Source organism: Myodes glareolus, chromosome 17 (assembly GCF_982192425.1).
Source record: "Myodes glareolus chromosome 17, mMyoGla1.1, whole genome shotgun sequence".
In the NCBI taxonomy this organism is placed as follows: Eukaryota; Metazoa; Chordata; class Mammalia; order Rodentia; family Cricetidae; genus Myodes; species Myodes glareolus.
In genome coordinates this window covers 40,847,736-40,865,524 of record NC_142042.1, presented here as the reverse complement: position 1 = coordinate 40,865,524, position 17,789 = coordinate 40,847,736, and the positions used below count along the sequence as shown (strand labels likewise).

The following is a 17,789-nucleotide window of genomic DNA, read 5'->3' as shown; positions in this document are numbered from 1 at the left end:
CAGAACTTGTGTAGCTGATGCAGGAGGATTGTGAGTTTGAAGCCAGCTTGGGCTACATAAAGCTGCATAAAGTAGCCCTTCCCTGGCATGGTGGCACACACTATAATATTAGAACTTGTGTAGCTGATGCAGGAGGATTGCGAGTTTGAAGCCAGCTTGGGCTACATAGTGATTTTGAAGCTATCCTAGGCTACAAAGGAACTCTGTCTCAAAAAACAGGATAATTCTAACTAACAGAACCTGGGTTGGGGATTTAGAACAGAAAATTAGGGAAACTGGAAGGATTTTCTGTGATACCTAATTATCTTTGGATTAATACCACAGCAAAAGCCTGTACAGTAAGACGTCCTTTGTTGGAATGTCTGCCTTTTGGAAGCTTTATGTTCAGTGGAGCAAGAAACTCTCCCAGGGATGAAAAATTGGGGTCCAGAACATTGGTTAGTAAGAGGACAGATTGGAATCTAGAAAAGTTGAGCCTAACAGAGTAGGGTTGCCCATTCAGTGTCTCAGACCTGGAATCGTCACTGGCTTGACCTCTGTGTGGGTAGCCATGGTGGCCTCTGTGTGGGTAGCCATGGTGGCCTCTGTGTGGGTAGCCCATCCGAAGTGGCCCAGAGTTTTAGTTATAGATCACTAGTGTATGTGTGTGTGTATACTTGCTCATGTGTGTACCTGAGCATGTATGTGGAGGCCAAAGGTTGTTACCAGATGTCTTCCTCACCTTCCACCTTATTTCGAAGGACTATGTCTCTCGCTGACCCTGCTTACTGGGCAATGAGCTCCAGGGATGTTTCCCTCTACCGTTCTTCCCCGACAGTGCTGGGGTTACAGACATACGCTGCAATGCCTGACATTTACATGGGTGCTGAGGATCTGAACTCAGGGCCTTAGGCCCAACAAGCACTTTACTGACCTGACCGTCCGGCCAGCCCCGCCACTGGGTTCTCTGAAGAGATGCTTTTGGCTGACGTTATTCCCATCTTGCTTCCAGATTCAGAAGAAGATGTTGTTGAAACTCCCGCTGTGTCCCACGAAGAGCACACTCACCAAGAGATAAAGGGCCAGAAAACACTAGCGACACCTGCTGTTCGTCGTCTAGCAATGGAAAACAATGTAAGTTATAAACTGACGTTTGAAATTACATAGAAAAGGGCTGGAGAGATGGCTCAGAGGTTAAGAGCATTGCCTGCTCTTCCAAAGGTCCTGAGTTCAATTCCCGGCAACCACATGGTGGCTCACAACCATCTGTAATGGGGTCTGGTGCCCTCTTCTGGCCTGCAGATATACACACAGACAGAATATTATATACATAATAAATAAATATATAAAAAAAGAAATTACATAGAAAGTATACATTTATAAATCTCTGGGGGGGAAAAAGCCAGTTCCCTGAAATGATTCAAGCTGGAATTAATGAGCGTGGTTACTCTGGTAAAGTGACCATGGCACAAAAGCACTCGGGAGGGGACAGGAGAGATAGCCCGGCTGTTAGGGCATCTGCTGCTCTTCCAGAGGATGCAGGGTCTGCTCCCAGCACCCACGGTGGGCGGCTCACAACCACCACGTCCAGCCCCTGCTCTCGGGTATCTGATGCCTCTTCTGGCACCTGGGAACACTTCCAACATATGTGACGTAAGTTCCCACAAGCACACACACCAATAAAAATGAATCTTAAAAAAAAGTAGAGCACTGGGAAGAAATGACAGGACAAGATGAACTTAATACGTTGAATAGCATGTTTCTTTCATTCTTTCCCAGAGTGTGTAGCAATAACAGCTAGCATTCCTTGAGTCTTGTGTCTTGGGGCTGGAGGGCTAAGGTGGCTCAGGCAGTGAAGTGCTCACTGCACAAACCTGAGGACGTGCGTGTGATGCTCCGCTCTCACATAAGCAGACTGGTGTGGTGGTGCACACAGTAATCCCAGCACTCAGGATGGAGAGGCTGGAGGATCCCTGGGGCTCACTGGCTGTCAGTCTGCTCTAAATGGGCAAGCTTCAGGTTTAGTGAGAGCCCCTGTCTCAAAAAACAAGATGCACAGCTCTTGAGAAATGCCACCACAGGTTGACCCCTGGCCTTCACATGCACAGGCCTGGGAGTGTGTATATGTGTTCACATGAACATACAGAAGAGCACATCAGCTGGCCTTCGCATGCACAGGCCCAGGTGTATGTACCTGTATTCACATGAACACACAGAAGAGCACATCAAACAAGCAAACACATACATACAAGTATTTTAGTCCAGGTGAACTAGAAGCACAATTTAAGAATCCAGATATCCATCACTGATTTCTTAAAGAACCAAAACTCTGTAAAGGGGATGAAAGGCTAGCGTAGGGAAGAGGCTGAAAATGGAACAGGCTTGGGTTTGCTTACAAAATTCTGCCAGATGCTGTGCTGTAACAAGGAGATTTGTTGTCTTTTTCTATCCGTGTGTTAGTCAGCTTGCCATAGCTGCAGCAAAATGCCTGAGAGAAACCATCTAATAAAGAAGATGCTTAATTTGGCTCCAGTTTCCTAGATTTCGGGTGCTGAGCAATTGGCCCCGTGCTTTAGGCGTGAGCTAGTGCAGCACATCACGGCAGAGTGCGTGGGGAGGAGGCTTGCTCTCTACATAGCTTGGAATCTCCTTTGATGATGCACCAGTACTAACTGGGAATCTCCCAGTAGACTCCAACTCAGTCTCCACTGCATCCTAACACCAGCAAATTAGAACCACCTTTGTTGGCGGAGGCCACTCATTCATTCCCAGCTGTCCAGACCCCAAATAATCACTCAGAAATTATATTATTTGCAATACTGTTTGGCCAGTAGCTTAAGCGTATTGCTAGCTAGCTCCTGTATCCTAAACTAACCCATCTCTATTAATCTGTGCATCCCCACAAGGTTGTGGCCTACCGGCAAAGTTTCAGCGGACTCTAGCAGAGGTCTGTCTAGGTGTCTCCCTGACTCCACCTATTCTCTCTAAATATCTTTTCCAGCCTGGCTATATTCTGTTAAGCCATTGGCTGAAAGCAACTTCTTTATTAACCAATGGTATTCACAGTATATAGAGGGCAATCCTACATCACACCTTTTATTTTATTTTTTATTTTTATGTATGTTTGCATTTTTTTTAAAAGATGGGATCTCATGTGGTCCAGACTGACCTCAAAATTACTACATAGCCCAGGCTGTCCTCATATAATGTCTATTCTTCTACCTCAGTCTTCAAAGCGCTGGAATTACAGGCATTCACTACCATACCCTACTGAGCACAAGCCTTGAACACAGACCTTGGGGACAATACAGACCCAAACCATAGCCTACTCTGTAACTGTATGGCAGGTGAAATGCCAGGCAGCATGGCTCCCTGACACTAGTAAGTACTGACATGTCTCAGTTAACCTTCCAGATTAACTGTGAGGCACAGGTCGGAAGGGCCAGTGCGGTCACACAGCTGACTGCACTGGAGGCGGAGTTTACCAGAGTTCAATCATCTCAACCATTGGTTGCTTCAACAGTCATCACATTCATTATTTTAGTGCGTGTGTGCCAGGAACTGTACACATTATCCATGACTCCTACAATAGCCCTTCAGGGTGGTTGGATCTTGGTGTTTCACTGATGACAAAGGACAAAGAGGTGTGTTAACGTGCCCAAACCCAAAGTCAATAACAGAACTGGGCGTTTGAGGAGAGTCCTGTTTACCCAGCCTGAGTTCTTCCCACTCTGCCCAGCCATGCAGAGTTTCTGAGAAAAGTAGCTGTTACCATGGGAACAAAAACAAAAGTCTGTCTTATGCACATGTGTGATTGATTTGTAGAAATGTTACTATAGATCCAGACAGTTCTGCCCAATGAGGAACTATCCAAGGGCATACTCTCTGATGCGTTCTGCCTTGTGTGGTCATGGGTAAACACTCCACAACTCATCTACACCCTTTCCCCCTTTTTAGGGGTGAAGTTTTAAGTAGATGCTATGCTCCCCAGGCTCATCTGGAAGCCCAGTCTGGCTTGAAACTCACAGTCCTCCTGCTTCTGCTCCTAAAATGCTGAGATTGTGTTTGCATACCCAGCTTCTCTATATCTTTTCTTTCACAGCCGTAGTCTTTGTTAGTCTTTTGTTGTTGTTGTTGTTGTTGTTGTTGTTGTTGTTGTTGTTGTTGTTCTTCTTCTTCTTCTTCTTCTTCTTCTTCTTCTTCTTCTTCTTCTTCTTCTTCTTCTTCTTTCATACACTACCTCACAACCACAGTTTGCCCTCCTGCCACTCCTCCCAGATCCATTCCTCCCCTGTTTCCCTTCAGAAAAGAGCAGGCCTCCCTGGTATATCAACCAAACTCATCATAACAAAATACAATAAGACCTGAAGCACAAACTCTCATATTGAGGTTGGGCGAAGCATCCCAGTAGGAGGAAAGGGGTTCCAAGAGCAGGCGAAAGAGTTAGAGACACCCCCACTCCCACTGTTAAGGGTCCCACAAAAACACCTGCCTACACCACCATCTCATATATGCAGAGGACCTATCACAGACCTGTGCAGGCTCTGATTGCCGCTTCAGTCTCTGGGAGCCCCTATGAACCCTGCTTAGTTGATTCTGTGGGCTGTGTTCCCCAGTGTCCTCAACCCCCTTGGCTCCTACAAGTTTTCCTCTTCTTCCTTGGAATTCCCTGAGCTTCAAGGCGGGGTGGGGGCAATGGAGATCTCCAATTTGGACTCTGTTCCCACCCGATGTTTGGCTGTAATCTCTACGTCTGCTTCCATCAGTTGCCTGAGGAAGCCTCTCTGATGGCGATTGGGCTAGGCACCCAATAAAAAAAAAATATGTATTATACAAAATAGTGGTTTTAATTAATAAGCACTAAGAATTAAAGAAGAAGGTCTGGAGAGATGGCTTAGTGCTTAAGATACCTGGCTGCTCTTCTAGGGACCCAGATTCGATTCACAAAATCTACATGTCGGCTAACAACTAGCTCTAACTCTGGTCCTAGGGGATCTGAAGCTCTCTTCTGGACTCCTTGGGTACCAGGCACACAAGTGATGCACCTATTATATGCAGGCAAGACACACACAACAAATAAAGAAATAAAAACTCATTTAAAAAAAAGAATTATGAGCAAGCAGAGCGTGATGCACACCTCTAATCCCATCACTCACCACGGGCAGAGGCCGTGAGTTCCAGACTGGCCAGGACTACAGTGAGACCCTGGTAAGAAAGAAAAAGAAAGGAGGGAAGGAAGACTAATGGGAGAGACTCAGAGATTTAAATGGGCAAATGAACAACAGTGTACATAAAAGTAAAGAAGCTTATCTCTCAAAATGATGAAAATGTTGCTTCCTCAAACTACATTCTTGGGCGAAAGTTTTTACCTTTAATTGATTACATTCCATTTTTAAACTTTGATGCTCAGTCTATTTTTAGCCCTAAAATGTGTTGTATTTTAGATTAAGCTGAGTGAAGTTGTTGGCTCCGGAAAAGATGGAAGAATACTTAAAGAAGATATTCTCAACTTTCTGGAAAAGCAGACGGGAGCCATATTGCCTCCCTCACCAAAAGCTGAAATAACACCACCTCCACCACAAGCCAAAGACAGGCCCTTTCCCACACCAGTATCAAAGCCTCCGGTGTTCACAGGCAAAGACAGGACAGAGCCCGTAACAGGTAATGGTGACAGCAGTGACAGGAAGCAGCGCTGATCTGTTTCCGGACAGCCACCTCGGGGGATGTGTGTTCGTTCGGAATGTTTCTAATGACTCTTTGAGCCAGGGTCTCACTGTGTAGCCCTGGAACTTAATATGTAGACCAGGCTGGCTTCTGACTCACAGAGATCAGCCTGTCTCTGCTGAAGGAGACCCCTGCATAGCAGTGGCTTCTGCCCTGACCCTGAGTTAGGTACAAACCACACACAAACACCTGTTTTCACAGAGATCCTTTATTAACCAGGGAAGAAAAGTTAAAGTGGCTGCTCTCTGACCCAGACGGAAAACAGCAGCGAATGACCTCGCAGGTGTAATTTTTGATAGGAGGACAGTATTAGACTGGGCTAGGATGGGGTGGTATGTCTTGATTGGGTCTGTTAATTAGGAGAGCCAACGGGGGCTTGATTGCTGGACTTCAATACTTTAATAGCTGAACCTTGGTGATCAGACTCAGGTGGAGGAAGCAAGCAAGTAAGGGAACAGACTTTGGTGGCCAACTTTAGGAATGCAATGTTTTTTAGCAAGACAGAGGGAACTGGGGGGAAGGGCAAGGCCTGCCAGAGCCATATCCTAGTGGGCTGGTGTCCCTTCATCTGCCTCCCAAGTGCTGGGATTAAAGGTGTGCACCACCACTGCCCGGCTGTCAATTCTTACTAACAGAAAGTGCAAATCCATCGTGAAATTATAATGATGCAATCCCGGTTTTCTAATTTGTATAGAAAAACAACATATTATTAGATTTATATAAAAGGACTGGGTTTCTTCTAGGCTTCCAAAAAGCAATGGTCAAGACCATGTCTGCAGCTCTGAAGATTCCCCACTTTGGCTATTGTGATGAGGTTGACCTTACTGAGCTGGTTAAGCTTCGGGAAGAGTTGAAACCTGTTGCTTTGGCTCGGGGAATCAAACTCTCCTTCATGCCCTTCTTCTTAAAGGTGAGTTTCAACCCTTCCAAGCGAGGCCCCAGAGGACACTGCCGCTTGTTTCATAACGACAGAGTAGGTTAATAGGTTTGCTATACTTCAGACCGTGTCGTCAGACTTAGATAAATGATGCAAGGAGAGCAGGAGAATTCTGGGGAGGAGGAAGTTGATTCCTCCCACTCCTTCCCAGATCACTGAAGCAGCAGGATGTGAGCTGCCCCACTGAAAAAGGTACTGAGCTACATGGCTAACATAGATCAGAAAAATGGGTTAATCAAGATGTGAGAGTTAGCCAGTAAGAAGCCTGACCTAACAGGCCAGTCAGCATTATTATAACTTATAGAGATCTCGTGTGTGATTTTACTTTGGGACTAAACAACTGGGGGGACAGGGCAGGACAAGAACCCCAACAAGCAGGCCCGGCCTCTTCATGTTACAATTGTCCAAACCAACCATCTCTTTGCTTCATAAGAATTTATACAATTGAAATCTACATTGTGTTTTTATCTTATTACTTCCTTTTTCAAAGATTAATTTTATTTTATGTTCAAGTCACATCTATCTTTTACCACTGGGCTTTTACTTCTTCTTACTTTCCCTCTTATTCTGTGTCTCACTGTGTGCCTAGGTGGCTGGCCCCATCTTTTCTTGCTCCTCTTGCTCCTACATCTTCTCCCAGATTTTCCTCCTGTTTATTCTCTCTCTGCCTGCCAGCCTCGCCCATCCTTTCTCCCTCCTGCCTTGCTATTATAGAGCTGTTCAGGTGTTTTAGACAGGCAGCGTAACACAGCTTCACAGAATGAAACAAATGCAATATAAAAGAATGCAACACATCTTTTCATCACTAAACAAATGTTCCACAGCATAAACAAATGTAACACATCTTAAACTAATATTCCACGAGAGTTTCCTAAGTCCTTAGCGTGGCATACAAGTTTCTGCTAGCTACCCCTCCTGTCTCCTCAAAACCACTCCCTGTTTTAATCACATGCACATAAAACTATACACATAGTTGCTGGATTATACAGTTTTACCTGAAACATTGACCAGGTGTCTCCCCCTACCATTTCATTTTGTTTTATTTGTCATTTTTGAAACCGCATTTCAGTAGATAGCCCCGGCTGGCCTGGAATTTACAGTCCTGTCCCAGCCGTCCAAGTGCTGGGATTACAGGCATGAGCCGTCTCACCTGACCTCCTTTTTCAAATATCCATGCATTGTCAATATCCAATCAATTCAGATGCAGACTCCAGACACCTCAGTGGCTCTCTAGCATACGGGCAGAAGAGAAATGTTGTAAAGAGATAGAAAGTGTAAAGAAAAGTAGGGGAGAGATTAAAGGGGACAGACAGGGATTTGTGCCCACAGAGTGGGCTCCAGTACATATTTGAGGCAGCTCCGCCCTTGACCTGGCCAAGGACACCTGTGGCACACTGGCCTTTGAGGGTCACTTTGCAGTCATTGTGTATTCTTTCTACACAGAGAGGTGGCTTACCTGCCTTTTTGTGTTTGAATTCCTAGCTATCAGCTTGCTTCTCATAAAAATCTAAATCTACATGTAAGTGAGGAAATCACTTGGGATTGAGACATCTTCCTTGGTACTTTGGCAGCCTGCGTGGCTGTTTGGGAAATTCCTTTCATGTTGGCAAATGACTTGGCCACTTCACCATCTGTTTTTAATGATGCCGGCGACCTAGTTTCACCTTCACTGGAGACACGGGTGGGAGTGGTAAACCCAGGTGTGTGTGGCCATCTGTGGCCTTGAATTAAGAGTTCTCTTCCTGCTTCCCTTCTGCCCCCTATTGCTTCCAGTCCTCTCTGCCTGTGTGAGGTGAGAGTGCTCATGTTGCATTACCTTTCTCTTCAACAGGCCGCTTCTCTGGGATTGCTACAGTTTCCTATCCTCAATGCCTCCGTGGACGAAAACTGCCAGAACATAACCTACAAGGTTGGCCATGCACTGTGAAAATCCCCGCTGTACTAGAAGATGGTGCTCGTGTGCTTGTAGGTTAGAGCCCTCTAGGATACTCAACGACCCTTTTCCGGACAGGACCGGAAGGCATCGCATAAGCCCCTAAGCTAAAGTGCAGTTAGCTTGTTTGTTTTCCCTGTTCAGGGGTGACTTAGTTCAGCTGCATAGCCTGTCCTTCTGATTCTCCATTTAAAACAGAGGAATTGTATAAATGTGAGGTGTGGATTGGCTCACCCACTCTACTTAGCACCTCCAAAGAGGCTCCTCTCTCAGGATTAAATTTCTGGAACTTAGGTAGTGTTTCCATTGCTGTGGAGAGACACCGTGACCGCAGAAACTCTTATAAAGGAAACCATTTAACTCAGGTGGCAGCTTATATTTTCAGAGGTGTAGTCCATTATCATCATGAGGAGCGTGGTGGCTATGGTGGCTGGGAGTATGGTGGCATACAGGAAGGCATGGTGCTAGAGAATTCTACATCTTGGCTCACAGGCAGCAGGAAGTGGTCTGTGACACTGGTCAGTATCTTGAGCCCGCCTCCACTGTGACACCCTTCCTCCAACAAGACCACACCCACTCTAACAGGGCCACACCTCCTAATAGTGCCACTCATTTTGGGGGCCGCTTTCTTTCAAACCACCTCAAGAGCAATTTTTTTAAAGTACATTAGGTAGGAGTATATTTCTGCATAAGGCCTGTGCTCATGAGTGCAGGTGCCTGCAGAGGTCAGGGGCATCGGTTCACTTGGAGCTGGAGTTACAGACTGTTGTGAGCCTTCTGTGGGTACTAAGAAGTTAATTTGGGTCCTCTGGAAGAGCAGCGAGTGCTCTTAACCACTAACCCAGCTCTCCAGCCCAAAAGACATTAAGTAATAGTATATTTTTTTAAAGTAATACATTTGAATCCAGTTTGAGCAAAGTCTTCTGTTTGGAGTGAAAGCTTCTTAAGACAGAATCCCTTTATTTATTTATTTATTTATTTATTTATTTATTTATAATGCCTGGAGGTTCAGCCGTGGGTTATATTCGGTGCATATAACCAAATGCTTATATTTTTTTGTTGTGAGCCTAGCTTTTAACGACTGAGCCATCCCTCCAAATTATAGACAGAATTCTTGCAATGTTGATTTCTATATTCATTCCTCATTAGCAATACTCAGCTAGCAGTGAGCTTAGGGCTGCAAGGAGGTGGCTGAGTGGTAGAGTGCTTACCCAGCATCAGCAAAACACAAAACAAAAGGTACACTTCGCTAATGCAAGCAATCTGATCAAAGCTATTGTGGCATGCCTAATAATCTTTCCTAATATAGCTTATTTAAAAAAACTTAGAGAAAATAATGCTTGCCTTCAGTTCTATGGCCTCAGTTACTCCCTGCTCACACTGATATTCTTCCATGAATTAATTCATTTAAGTAATACAGATTTCTTTAATTTGCTTTTCTCTTTTCCATTTACTATATTGTGGATGTCATCACACATCAATAGATGTGATATTGTCATTTATTCAATCAGTGACCTACGGCAAATATTTTAGTTGTTAAAGAACCATCTGATGATGACTCCTGGTTAATTCCTTCATTCTTTTGTATATTTCCTTAGCACGGTTTTTTGTAAATATCATATGTCTCTTTATGGAGAGAACTTAAACCTGCCAAGTTGTTCTCTGACCTCTGTATGCATGTCATAATGTTTGTATGTACATACACACACACGTATGCACAGAAATGTAATTTTAAAATTTAAAAAGAGGCTATTGTTTCTAGCTTTCAAGCTCGGTTAAATTACTCTTTTTTTAAAGTTTACATTTATTTTGTTGTGGGGAGGAAACTGGTACCACTGTACATGAGCGGAGGTCAGGAAACAACTTGCAAAAATTTCTCTCCCCTTTCACCCGGGTTCAGGAGTTTGAACTCAGGTTGGCAGCACGTGCCTTTACCCAGAATACCGTCTCATCCCCGCAAACTATTTCTTCTCAATGACTTCTACTCTAGTGAATATGGTGACTGTTTTGTCTTCTTGGCCTTTTGGATTTTTGAGATGTGGTCTTGCCATATAGCACAAGCTGACTTTGGATTTTTTAAAATTTATTTATTTATTAATTATGTATACAGCATTCCTCTCGTGTATGCCTGCAGTCCAGAAGAGGGCACCAGACCTCATTACAGATGGTTGTGAGCCACCATATAGTTGCTGGGAATTGAACTCAGGACCTTTGGAAGAGCAGGCAATGCTTTTAACCTCTGAGCCATCTCTCCAGCCCCTGACTTTGGATTTTTGAGATGTGGTCTTGCTATATGGCAGAAGCTGGCTTCAAACCGTCCGTCTTTCTTCGTCAGCCTCCTGATGCCGGGATTGCAGCGCACTGCATGCCTCACTTGGTGATACAGTCAGCATCTTTGTAGTAGAAGAGAGCGGAGTGTGTTCTTGTCATAAGCTTATGTAGTAAAAGTTCTACTGGGTCACTTTTACTTCGTAGGCGTCGCACAATATCGGGATAGCAATGGATACTGAGCTGGGGTTGATCGTCCCCAATGTGAAGAATGTTCAGGTCCGCTCTGTATTTGAGATTGCCTTGGAACTGAACCGCCTCCAGAAACTGGGCTCTTCGGGCCAGCTCAGCACCGCTGACCTTACCGGAGGGACATTTACTCTTTCCAACATTGGATCGGTAAGTCATGGTGTTCAAATCCATGTGTAGCTTGCACTTCTGATCATATACTCAAATAAAATACCATCCATCATCTACCAGGCATTCCCTGAAAGCTAAATTTTCCCATTCTTCTCAGATTGGTGGGACCTATGCCAAGCCAGTGATATTGCCACCTGAAGTAGCCATCGGGGCCCTGGGAGCTATTAAGGTATGTATAGTGAGTAACTGTGAGACAGTGTGAGCAAGTTGGAAGACTGACCCTGAAGACTCAGCACTGAGAGTTTCCCTCTGCTGTTTAGTGTGAGTTTGTGAAGTTTGGCTCAGTATGCCTCTTTCTTCCCTGTTTGAGTTAGATCAGAGCTCACTGTACAGTTCCAGCTGGCTCAAATTCTGGGCCCTCCTGCCCCACTTGTCACCTACTGGGATTACAGGTGTGTGCCACCACACCTGGCAAAATGCTGATTTCTTGATCTTGAAGGCAACTGTATTTTGAACAAGAATCTAGGTGACTCCAAAAATTGATCTGTGGCCATGGTTCAGGACTTTTAGAATAGGGTTGTAGGGTTGTGACATTCACTCTCTCTGTATGTGTGCATGAGTGCTCCATACATGTAGGAGTGCCACACACTCACACACACTCACACACACACACTTGTGTGAAGCTCAGGGGACAACTTCAGGAATCAGGTCTCTCCTACTCTGTGGGTTCTGAAGTTCAAATTCAGGTGGTAGACCTTGGCAGCAAGCGGATTTATTGGCAAGCCATCTTGCTGGGCCTATTAAATCTAATAATAAGTTACATTTTGTACATTTCTTATTTATTAAGAGCAAAGGTTTTTGTTTTGTTTTTGTGTGATGTGTGTGTGATGTGTATGCATGTGTGTGTCTTGTGTGCTCAGAGGCTAAGGTGTGTGGGTGTCCCTCTTTATCACTCTTTGCTGAACCTGGAGCTTGAGTTTTTCAGCTAGGCTGGCAGTCAGCAAACCTCGGCAGCCCTTTTGTCCCCACCTGTTGTGTGCTACCTTACAGGTGGGTAGGAACTCACCCGAGTCACTACCTAGTGCTGGGATCTCAAGTGTGGTCCACATGCTGAGCCGGCTCTGTGGCCTGGATAGCTGATTTCTAACGTGCATTTGTTTTGTTATTCTTTGCTTCTTGGTACCAAGGATGGAACTTTGTGCATGCTAGGTAAGCACACTGTCAGTGAGCTACTCCCAGAGCCCTAATGTTTGTTTTCTCAGAATAGCCTGTTATGGCTTGGGATTTCTGTTTTTACGATGGAGAAACCCTGCCTTTCATGACATGCTCTCTGTCAGCGACTGAAAGGGCCTTGGAGTTGGCATAGAATATACCCAGACATCAAATTCTCAATGCAAAGGAGATTTTATTACCCTGGAGGGACAACAGCCCCTGGGTCTGACAAAGGCAGACAGCGGGTATTTCTGCAGGAGTGGTTTTTAAGTAGAAAAGAAGTCCATGTTAGGGGAATTGCTAAGTCCTGGGTGGACATGCTAGCCGGTATAGCCAAATAATGAATTCTAGTTGCCAGATCTCAGTGTTTTGGTAGCTGGAACTTGGTGATCAGTGTCAGGAGTGAGTCGGTGGCCAAATAAGGGACTAGAAGTTGGTGGCTGGCTTAAGGGATGTAATCTAACAGTTTAGCAGGGGAGAGGGAAAGAGAGAAGACAAAACCTTCTGGTGTCATGTTTGCAGTGCCTGTTAGAGAACCCTGTAGCACAAATACTAAAAACCCAGAGACAGATATTAGGGTTCATCCTGAAGATCAGAAAAGCAAAGCAGCCAGCCACTAGAGAGCTCTTACCTCTATGAAATCTTCAGGCTGAAAAGACTAGTTCCTTTAATCCCTAGGACTGGGATTAAAGGTGTGCACCACCACTGCCTGACCACTATGGCTAACTAGTGTGGCTGCTGGGAATAAAGGTATATGCCACCATTGCCTGCCCTGTATGGCTGACTAGTGTGACAGTTTTGCATTCTGATCTTCAGCTTAATAAGTAAGCTTTACTTATTAAAATACAAATGAAATCTTCCTACAGAGCCCTTCAGTGACCATGTCTCCTACCTTTGCCCTGACCCTGTTGTCTGAGGTTTCTGTCCTGCCCTGTTCCCTCAATCGTTAAGTCCCAAAGAAATCACACAGAGGTCTACATTAGTTATAAACTGATTGGCCTAGTATCTCAGGCTTCTTATTAACTCTTACAACTTATATTAGCCCATTGTTCTTATCTGTGTTAGCCACATGGCTCAGTACCTTTTCCAGAGAGGCAGTCACATCTTGCTTCTTCTTTAGCTGGGCCAGGACTGCCAAAGGAACTTCCTTCTTCCCAGAATTCTCCTGTTCTCATTGACTCGCCTCTACTTCCTGTCTGGTTGTCCCGCCTCTACTTCCTGCCTGGCTACTGACCAATCAACATTTTATTTAAAATATAATTGACAGAATACAGACAGTTGTCCCACACCATGACCCCACAGAAGTTGTCAGACTGATTTTCTGTTCCCATCAAGCCCCAGCTCCTTGACCAGTGTTCATGTGCCTTTCTTCCTTGACCAGTGTCCATGTGCCTTCCTTCCTTGCTGCCTTCAGTGAAGAGTATTTTCCTTATCTCAGTTGTCTTTTTTTAAGAGTCTGTAAGATGACTTAGCACGTGGTGATTAATACATTAACCATTTGACATCTGGATGAAATTTAATGTAAATATTATATATGGGGCAGAAGATACTTTGAAGAAGTTAAGGCTTCAGACATGACCCCCCAAGAGTAGGGGAAATAGGAGCAGCATTTTCAGAAGCCCTGGTGGATGCCCACTCATTGGCAGAGAGTTTCTGGACCTTATGCCATTCTTGGCAGATCTTCCTTCCACTCTGAGAAAGGAAAAGTTTACCCTTGTTTATTTTTGTTTTTTCCATTATTTCTAGGCTCTTCCCCGATTTGACCAGAAAGGAGAAGTTTATAAAGCACAAATGATGAATGTGAGCTGGTCAGCTGATCACAGAATCATTGACGGAGCCACAATGTCACGCTTCTCTAATCTGTGGAAATCCTACCTGGAAAACCCAGCATTTATGCTGCTAGATCTGAAATAATGTTACATACAACAGCCTTGAACTTACGCATTTCCAAAGAGTGTGTGAAGCTGTTATATGCCTCACGTATTCCTGTTACAGTTGCATTAGAAGTGATCTGAGTTACCTGCTTAAGGCTCTAAAGCACAGTATCTATGACTGTCATGTTAGGCTCTTTGCTGAAAATGAATGATGGCGTCATGATTCTCCTGGGGTATCACACTGTGTAGGTCAGAAGGTGACTTCTCAATATGGTGCTGAGATCTTTGTGTCAGTGAGTTGAAACAGGCAACAAAGCAAAATTAATGTTACTAAAAGGCAAGTAGCAATATATGTGTGGTATTTGCCATGTTTCTTTTTTAATTTTTTAACTGACTTTTAGTGAAACTTTAAAATTACACTTCACTGGGGAAAGGAGCCAGTGTTTTCCATTTCCCTACAATCATGGTAACTGTTCTGCAAAATAAGTGCAATTCTGCTTATCTTTCCAGAGGAGGAGGTGTATCCTCTGCCCTTGTGTACAAAGTATCACCTGTAAATGTCTGATAGCTGACATTAGCATTATTTAAAGGGGGGAAGTTACAATGTGGTCTGAACTATAGTTTACAGCCCCTAAGGCTGTCCCAGGTAACTGTTTGCAGTGGGTAGACTTCTAGAGCTGCAGCGATGCTTTGCCATTTTGCTGGGAAATACTTGACTTTTCACACTCACTTTGTGACATAAAATGCCATAAATGCAGCAGCTGTTGGCTTGGATTTTTTTTTTTTATGCTTAGGAATTTGTTGACTTTTAATTTTATTGATCGTCAGCTAAAAGAAAGGGACGCGGGATCTGTTCTCTCCTCCTGATCCTCTGTAGGAGCGAGATCAAGTAAAGGGTCAAACGGGAAACTGTGGACATAAAATTAGTTTATACAGAAACACAGCTAATGGTCATCTTGATAAACGTCCATCTTAATCAGATAGCATGAGGATCAAGCTAATTCAAGGCTGGGCACGCCTTTATTTCTAGCACTTGAGAAGCAGAGACAAGTGGATCTCTGTGAGTTTGAGACTAGCCTGGTCTACATAGTGAGTTCCCGGACAGCCAGGAGAGACCCTGTTTTGTTTTGTTTGTTTGTTTTGTTTTTTTAATCAAATTTAAAATTTTGAAATTTAGTTTTTTTCTAATATTATTGAATTGAATATATTATAACAAAATTACTTGTTTAATTGAAATTTCATGATAGGAGATAAAAGGTCATTTTTAATGCCTCCTTGATTTTTTTTCCAAAATTGAAATACTTTATAAATCAAGTAAATGCTGTTTATTTGAAAAGTCACATTATGAAATCATTGTTTTTACATAAAGAAAATTAACAGAAAAAAAATCAATTCAGAGCCAGGCTTTGTGTCATAGGCCTGTAGTCCCTGCTGTTGGGAGGCTGAGGCAGGAGGCTCCTGAGCTCACGGCCATGCGAGGCTGCTTAGCGAGACTCCTCTGGAGAAAAGGAAAAACCACAGATAGTATGGGGAGTAACAAACTCTATCTAGAATCTTAGCACTGTCAACCTTATAATGTATGTATCTGTATACATAGGGATTCTTTTATAAAAATGAGATAATGTATCTACTATTTTATAATTTGATTTTTTAAAAATTTATCATATCATGGACACCTTTATTTGTCAATAAACAGTTCTACATTATCATACTTTGTGTAGTTTCACTGTGCAAGTTATTTTTTATTATTTATTTAATGTTGGGGGCATGCATATGTGGAGGGCAGAGAACAGCTTGTAGGAATCCGTTCTCCTCTGCTGCAGTTTTGGTGCTTGGGTGGCTGTTTTTCCGTTGATTGACTTTTGTGTTTTGTGTGTATATCATTGCATCTGTTTATTATACATTCATATACTTAACATTGAGCTGAGATTCCTAACACAACCATAATCCAGGCATTTGCTGGCCTGAGGTAGGATTGTGTGTTCCAGGTTAGCTGGGCTACATAGTAAGACCCAGTCCCCACTACCCCCAATTAAATACCTACTATAGTTTTAGTGTGGAGCCAACCATTGTTCATATAATGCACGCCTCCTTGTCTCTGCCATGATTACACTTAGAGTCTAATGATGTTGACAGATATTAAATAGCCAGAAAAGTGTATACAATTACACCACCATGATGGAAAAACAACAAGCAAGTAGGTGCTATGAGGCATGTAAAAGAAGCTGTCCGTGTTGGGGAAGAGTCTGAAGATGGTCATCCCATCGTTAAACTCACTCCCCATCCCGGCAGTGCTGTGGGGAAGACAAGCTTGCAGCACCCTCACCTAAAGATCCAGTGTGATTGACTCAAGATGTTTCCTACATTACCCGAATAAACTTGGAGCAGTCCCACCCCAACACCCCGCTGTTAATACCTTGTCTTGTTTGTCTTCCTTTAAGAACGGCGAAAAATTCATTTCCTTTGTGTGCAGGGCCTCGGGGAGAGCACATGTCCTTGTACGAAATCGGGGAGCCCAGAGCATGGGTTCAGCAGCACGGTTGAGCAATGAGGTTGAGCCATAGCGGCAGAGCCAGGCTAGGGCTAGGGTGGACACCCTGGGGCAGGGTCTGGGTGAACAGAGCCCTTGCTGCACTCCTAGAGTTGACATTAAAGCACTGAAACCAGAAAGGTCAAGTTCTTCATCAACTCGGAAGTAATTGAGGTCACGTGGGGCATACACATGCAGTGGGAGGGGCCCACGAGAAAGGCAAGGCTCACTGTGCAGAGGGCTCACTCTGCGGAACACTCTGACCTTTGCTGTAGAAGAAAGTGTGACAGGCACCAGCCAGGATGGGTGTGAATGTTCGAATGTTCATCACAGAGCCCCCAAAGCAACTTACATCAGAACTCATGTAAACTGTGCTTGTGTCAAAAAAGCACGGGGACCGTTTGTCTGGGAAGCCTGCTGGCCTGTTTTGGCTCTTTGCTTTGTATATTCCAAGGTCACTTTATAGATTTCCTTGCTGACTGCTAAGTGTCCTCTGTCAGAAGGTGATGGCGTTCGGCACTGCCCCTACACTGCCAGGAACACAGACAGACCTTTCCTGGATGTTGGGTTGGAGAGGCACAGCCTCCTGGGCTATGAAGGTTTGTAGGCAGCCTGGGTGTGTCACACATGTGTGGTGGCAGGAGCATTGGCAGCTACTGCTGGGAGGCAGTGAGAAGATTGGCTTTTCAGAGCATAGTCTCCTGGAATGTCCTGTGCCTGGAGACCATTCCTGTGCCATCTCCACAGGCTAGGGCAGTCTTCTAAACCTAGTTGAGGCCCCTGAGGGAGATGTGTCACCTCCGTGCTAGTATTTTCTCATACATAATATCAGTTAGTTCGTTCTGTGCACGGGCATTGTCGGGCCTCTCTGCAAAGGTACCTGGACCAAACCAGCAGCTGCAGCGGAGTCACTTAGGTCCTCTGTAATGATCATGCGCACAGGAGACCTTGGCGGGTGAGAGCCAGAGGCCT

At 44.4% G+C, this 17,789-nt stretch overlaps 1 protein-coding gene across 2 annotated transcripts in view; it reads left to right on the top strand.

Annotated features, from left to right (window-relative positions):
- The window catches only part of Dbt (dihydrolipoamide branched chain transacylase E2), a 36,604-nt gene extending 20,606 nt beyond the window's left edge, over positions 1-15,998 (top strand). For both annotated transcript variants that reach the window (XM_048456779.3, XM_087897618.1), the window contains 7 exons: positions 992-1,113; positions 5,424-5,640; positions 6,447-6,613; positions 8,472-8,549; positions 11,049-11,240; positions 11,359-11,430; positions 14,160-15,998. In XM_048456779.3, the coding sequence (XP_048312736.3) occupies positions 992-1,113; positions 5,424-5,640; positions 6,447-6,613; positions 8,472-8,549; positions 11,049-11,240; positions 11,359-11,430; positions 14,160-14,327 (1,016 nt within the window). In that variant the 3' untranslated portion in view covers positions 14,328-15,998. The remainder of the gene's footprint in view (positions 1-991; positions 1,114-5,423; positions 5,641-6,446; positions 6,614-8,471; positions 8,550-11,048; positions 11,241-11,358; positions 11,431-14,159) is intronic.
- The last annotated feature ends 1,791 nt before the right edge of the window (positions 15,999-17,789 follow it).